General features: G+C 37.4%; 1 protein-coding gene and 1 long non-coding RNA gene across 2 annotated transcripts; one reads left to right on the forward strand and one right to left on the reverse strand.

Annotated features, from left to right (window-relative positions):
* The first annotated feature begins 3709 nt into the window (after positions 1–3709).
* Positions 3710–4051, forward strand: LOC112504825 (actin-like). Its single transcript, XM_025108785.1, has one exon. It carries the CDS (start codon positions 3710–3712, stop codon positions 4049–4051), a length of 342 nt encoding a protein of 113 aa, XP_024964553.1.
* A 1185-nt stretch (positions 4052–5236) lies between these two features.
* LOC112504824 lies at positions 5237–5649 on the reverse strand. Its single transcript, XR_003068274.1, has 3 exons — positions 5628–5649; positions 5391–5528; positions 5237–5319 (listed from the first exon to the last, which is right to left on the reverse strand). It is a non-coding gene; the product is annotated as an uncharacterized LOC112504824 (long non-coding RNA).
* Positions 5650–5939: the final 290 nt, after the last annotated feature.

Below are 5939 nucleotides of genomic sequence, written 5' to 3' on the forward strand. Positions count from 1 at the left end.
AGAAAGATAAAAATTATTATTTAATTAACTAAATAGATAGCTAACTAAATTTTAAATCTATCTTTTTTGATTCGATTGTCTTAAGATCTTTTCTTTTTCATCACTTTGTTTTGTTTCCTATAGCAAACAAATATAGTTAGTTTTCTCTTTAGTTTGTTAGATCGACAAATATCATTTTTAGGCCGGACGGTTCTTGACACCCAAATCGGTTAAATTGGTCTATGTAGCAACAAAGTGAAGACAATGGTTTTCTGGCTGCTAGAACAATCTATTGGCAAACTGCAAATGCTAAGAACGTTTTAATGTTAATTGGGTTTCAATTTTTACCAACTGTCCTCTTTAATTGCCTTCTATCAACAAATGTTTAGACCTTGAAATAAGCCTTGAATACATGTGCAACTGTTATCAGAAATTATTCATTGGTATTCTAGAGTCTGGACCATTTTGATCTTATTCTTTGATTTTTATGCTTTGGATGGCAAACACCCAACTGCCATACCTGTTATGTTACAAAGGACAATGGGGCAGACACCCTGTGTTGTCCAGGACCTTTTTAATGATAAGGTGGAATTTKATTATAATTGAACTTATGAATTGTTTATTCGTGTCACATCATCATKCTATGTTGGTTGTCTTCAGGTGAAGAGAATGGTAGTTGATTCTCCACAAACATATCATGAGGTAATGCAAAGTAAATAAAAGAAATGCAAGTTGGTGGAATATTGTCTCTTAACATTCCTCTCTTTACGGGTTCTTTGTTTTTGTTTGTGCATACATCTTAGTCTAGATAAAAACAACAAAAGTAGATCAATGGTCTATTGTTTTATTATTACATTTGTAAAAGGGAGCCCATGAAAGCTTTGCCTTTTGTGCTTCTATATCTTGTGTGCTATCTACATCCATGTTGATATTGTATTCTGTTAATGGACTTCTAAAAAGTTCTTGTTGGGACTTCCGCTTCATCGTTCCCTCGAGCCGGTCAAATCCGCGATTCTTAAACCCAACGCTCCTRTAGCAATGCAGGAGCATCCCACATCGATGAGGCTAGGGGGATTCGTCTTCCTTATAAGGAAGGGGGAGTCTTACTCCTACCAGTGACGCGTTTTAAAGCCGTGAGGGGTTGTTGCCGGGAGGGGCAGCCCAAAGCGGACAATATCACGTGGGCGGTTCCTTAGTATCGGTCCAACAATTGGTATCAGAGCTAGGGCCGCACCAATGTCGGGGGGGAATGTTAGGACTTCCGCCTCATCATTCCCTCGAGCCGGTCAAATCCACGATTCTTAAACCCAACGCTCCTGTAGCAATGCAGGAGCATCCCACATCGGTGAGGCTAGGGGGATTCGTCTTCCTTATAAGGAAGGGGGAGTCTTACTCCTACCAGTGATGCGTTTTAAAGCCGTGAGGGGTTGTTGCCGGGAAGGGCAGCCCAAAGCGGACAATATCACGTGGGCGGTTCCTTAGTATCGGTCCAACAGATCTTGTGCTGAAAACCATGGAATTGCTATCCTTCCACATTAGGACTTAAATTGAGCAAATGGAAGCTACAGATGCAAATATAGAAGATTTCCAAGTATATTAATATGAATTCACACAATCTATGATCCATTTTCCCTGAATCAGTCTCCCACTTAATGTATTTGCGATAAATGATATCATCAAAAGAACAAATATATTTCTTGCGTATTAGGTTGTTTGAACTTTGAAACTTGTAAAATCTGCATTGATCACTTTTCTTTGTTTTAGGTAGTAAAAAATGAAGATGGTGTCAAGATGGAAAAGCTTGATAACTTGGCCAAAATGGGTTCTGTAGAAGAAACAAGCCATTATAGTGAAGTTGTTAACAATAAAAGATTATGTTACTTCATCACTACTGGTTGATGAAGATATTGCAGCTTTGGAGGCATTGACTATGGTTCCCTTAAATGACATTAAGAGAGAGTGAGGCTATCAAGCAAAAGCCTATCCCTCCTCCTGGATCTAGGCAGAGAATATATGAAATTGATCCACCCTTGCGTAATCATCGAGAACATCTTGATTAGATATATATTTCAGTTTCTAGATATATATATCCGAAGACGCCACTTCATTTCTACCCTTAAACTCTCTTCATACACCAGCTTGGTAGTCAAATATTTCTTTAATCAATCACAAGCAAACATATTAGTATCGAGCAATTAATGTTGTATGAGATAAATGAAAATTTTGATATACCTCACGAAAGTCCTATCAATACACTTCTACCTCCCATTCCTTCATAGACCCTCAACTTCCCCACTTCGTTTATAACATCCTCCATTTCTTTTGTTAGGCGTTGAGCCAACTCTCTAAACAAGGTTGAACCTCCACCCAAAATGACATTCCTCTCCATAGCGTCGACAAGATTAGAATCTAGCGCAATACTATGAGTTCAGATAAGAGTATGAATACCCTTATCCGAACTGTCTCCATGTAGCTAAAAAAACAGGTATACTTCTCTAATGCAAGTTTTACTTGTACTTCATCCAGTACTAGATATGTCTAGTGGTGGACAATTTTACTCTCCTCTGCAAAGTCTTGAGCCACATACTCAAGAATCTCATTGACGTCTTTCCTTCAACGAGCCATTGTCAACTCATGTGCTTGTTTATCAAGAAGATTCATAAGATCATCTGTGATATCTGAACCACCTGTTTCTTCGACTTGTGTATAGAAATGTCATTGGAACCCGGGAGAATTTGAGTTAAATTTTCCCCAATTTCCACAGTAACACTTGTTGGACGATTAACAGAGTACATGGATAGAACAAGTGGCCTAGCCACAAGTACGGAACGGAATTCAAACTTCTCCAACATTATTTCAATCATCTTTTMTGTCTGYCGTCGATKGCTATTAGCAGCCTCAGTAATGATCACATCATGTTCGGATGGATCAATTTTAAGCTCCTTTAAAAAAGTGTGTTCCCACACGTTTTCCGTCTTCTAAAAGTTCGTGATGATTCCACGTTTTATAGGCCTATCCAAGCTCAACATAGATCAATTGGCTAGTGCCCTCTCTCCAATATGAGGTGTCATCCTGATATTGGCCTGAATATATAAGAGAGACCGACATCTATGATTCCCTACGATGTTGGGGAAGATTGTATCCCTCAGCCTGTAGAGTAGGGGTGTGCAGAAAATCAATCGATCCAATTGGAACCAATTGATCTAATTAGAATCGACCGACCATAATTGGATATCCAATTGTAATTGGATCGGATCGGATCGAATTGAATATTTCAACATCCAATTTGGATAGGTCAGTTCTCGGATGGCAGTCTAGAACCGACCATAACCGAACCGGTCAACATCCAATGACCATCCAACTATCATCCAATCAATTTATTTTCAAATTGCTTAAATCGGAATTTGTTTTTGTGAGGCTTTGAATTTTTAACTTCCATTGTGTTGGTTTTAACACATTAAAAGTGATTAATTAACTTGTATCATTGTTAGAGACATGGATTGAATTAACACATTTGATGGATCCAATCCCATCGGATGGAACCGAACCGATCCTATCATCCATTGGATTAGATTGAATCGGTTATCCAATGTTAACCAGATCAGATTGGTTGGTAGATTCTAATGGATGATTGGATCGGTTCGGTTCCCCTCATATCCAATGGATATCAACCGATGAACAGGCCTAATATACCTTATATATTAGAGAAAGGGCACTAGCCAATCAATCTATGTTAAACTTGGATAGGCCTATAAAACGTGGAATCAGCACAAACTTTGAGAAGACGGAAAACGTATGGGAACACACTTTTTTAAATGAGCTTGAAATTGATCCATCCGAACATGATGTGATCATTACTGAGGCTGCTAATAGCCATCAACGGCAGACTGAAAAGATTGTTAAATTAATGTTGGAGAAGTTTGAATTCCGTTCTGTACTTGTGGCTAGGCCACTTGTCCTATCCATGTACTCTGTTAATCGTCTAACAAGTAATGCTGTGGAAATTGGGGAAAGTTTGACTCAAATTCTCTCGGTTTCTAATGGCATTTCTATACACAAGTCGAAGAAATAGGTGATTAAGATATCAGGGATGATCTTATGAATCTTCTTGGCAAACAAGAACATGAGTTGACCATGGCTCATCGAAGGAAAGACGTCATTAAGATTCTTGAATATGTGGCTCAAGACTTTGCGGAGGAGAGTAAAATTGTCCAACAACAAAAATACCTAGTACCGAATGAAGTACAAGTAAAACTTGCATTAGAGAAGTATACATATTTTTTTAGCTACACGGACATAGTTCGGATAAAGGTATTCATACTCTTATTCGAACTCCTAGTATTGCACTAGATTTTGATATTGTCGACGCTATGTTGAGGAATGTCATTTTGGGTGGAGGTTCAACCTTGTTCAGAGGGTTGGCTCAACGCCTAACAAAAGAAATGGAGGATGTTATAAATGAAGTGRGGAAGATGAGGGTCTATGAAAGAATGGGAGGTAGAAGTGCATTGATAGAACTTTCTTGAGGTATATCAAAATTTTCATTTTTCTCATACAACATTAATTGCTCAATACTAATATGTTTGCTTGTGTTTGAACTAAAAAAAATATTTGACTACCAAGCTGGTGTATGAAGAGAGTTTAAAGGTGGAAATGGATAGCGTCTTTAGATATTAGTGAATTATATGTCTGTTTAGATTCTCAACTTGGATATTTTTTTGGAGTTGATTGAATGAACCAACTGAAATTGTTTGTGTTAATGTTGACGTTGTATCCGTTGGAGTTAATTGAATGAACCAACTGAAATGGTTTGTGTTGATTTTGAACAAATTAAATCTAAATATCATGTGTTATTGACTACTTAAAAGGTTATGTATATTCATCAAAATGCGTATTCTTATATATTAACTACCAATCAATTATTCGTTTTATTTATTTTATATTTTTATGTATGTGTTATTTTGAAAAGTAGAAATATAATTATGATTCTTACATAGTTTTATTATAAAATAGATTTCTAGTCAAAACTCAAGTTTGCATGCTAATTAAGAAAACAACATGAACAATAACAGTTGACAAGATATTACCTTGGATGCTTGAATTTCAAGATCATCAATATTGATCTGACTTGAAATTGATCTAAGCATACAGCTCCGATGAAAATCTCCTGCGACTGGTTAAGGAAAAAGAGATGAGTCTATAAATACTGAAAATTCATTTGTGTGTGTTTTGCTWTGTCATCTGAAAAGGCATTGCATACCGCAAGAATGAACCCAGTTGGTAACTTCCAAAGGCCAACAAGCTCARGTGCACACAATGTTTCTCTTGAACCACAAGAACCTGCACCCAACATGTTTTTCTTAAACTTGTAGAAATTCACTTTTGCATTTTAAACATCATCATACGCATACCTCATTTTTATCATTCATCACAAAACCCCCAACTCCAACTTAATGGGAAGCATCGGCAGGTAGCATACACGATCCATTACGAATCCAACACGTCGTCATCACATATCATGTTTCTGCATGATGGTACTGAAACCCTTCCTGTACAAATATCACAGCACCTTTTCATCATTTCACTTTAATCTCGAAGAAGAGATATGGGTTCTCAGAGAGATCGAGAGGCAGAAGAAGACCCATTACCTTTCTTGAGAGATCGAGAGGCAGATCGAGAGATGCTTGGACCGAGAGGCATTCGAGAGATCGAGAGCTTCAGTGAGATGGAGCTTCAAATCGAGAGCTGAGAGCGAGATGGAGGCAGTAAGAATCAGCAGTAATAGAGTCAAGCCACAAACCAGGAAACAGATTCTGAAAACATTTCACAACACATCATAAACCATTCAAGTATAAAACACAGCCATTACGCTAACATTATCATTCTTGATTGTTTCATCAGCAATTAGAAACCATTCAAATATCAAACACAACCATTAGGTAGGTTAAAGCTAACATTAT

Source organism: Cynara cardunculus, unplaced genomic scaffold (genome assembly GCF_001531365.2).
Source record: "Cynara cardunculus var. scolymus isolate 2C unplaced genomic scaffold, CcrdV1 Un_Scaffold_7066, whole genome shotgun sequence".
Taxonomy (NCBI): Eukaryota; Viridiplantae; Streptophyta; class Magnoliopsida; order Asterales; family Asteraceae; genus Cynara; species Cynara cardunculus.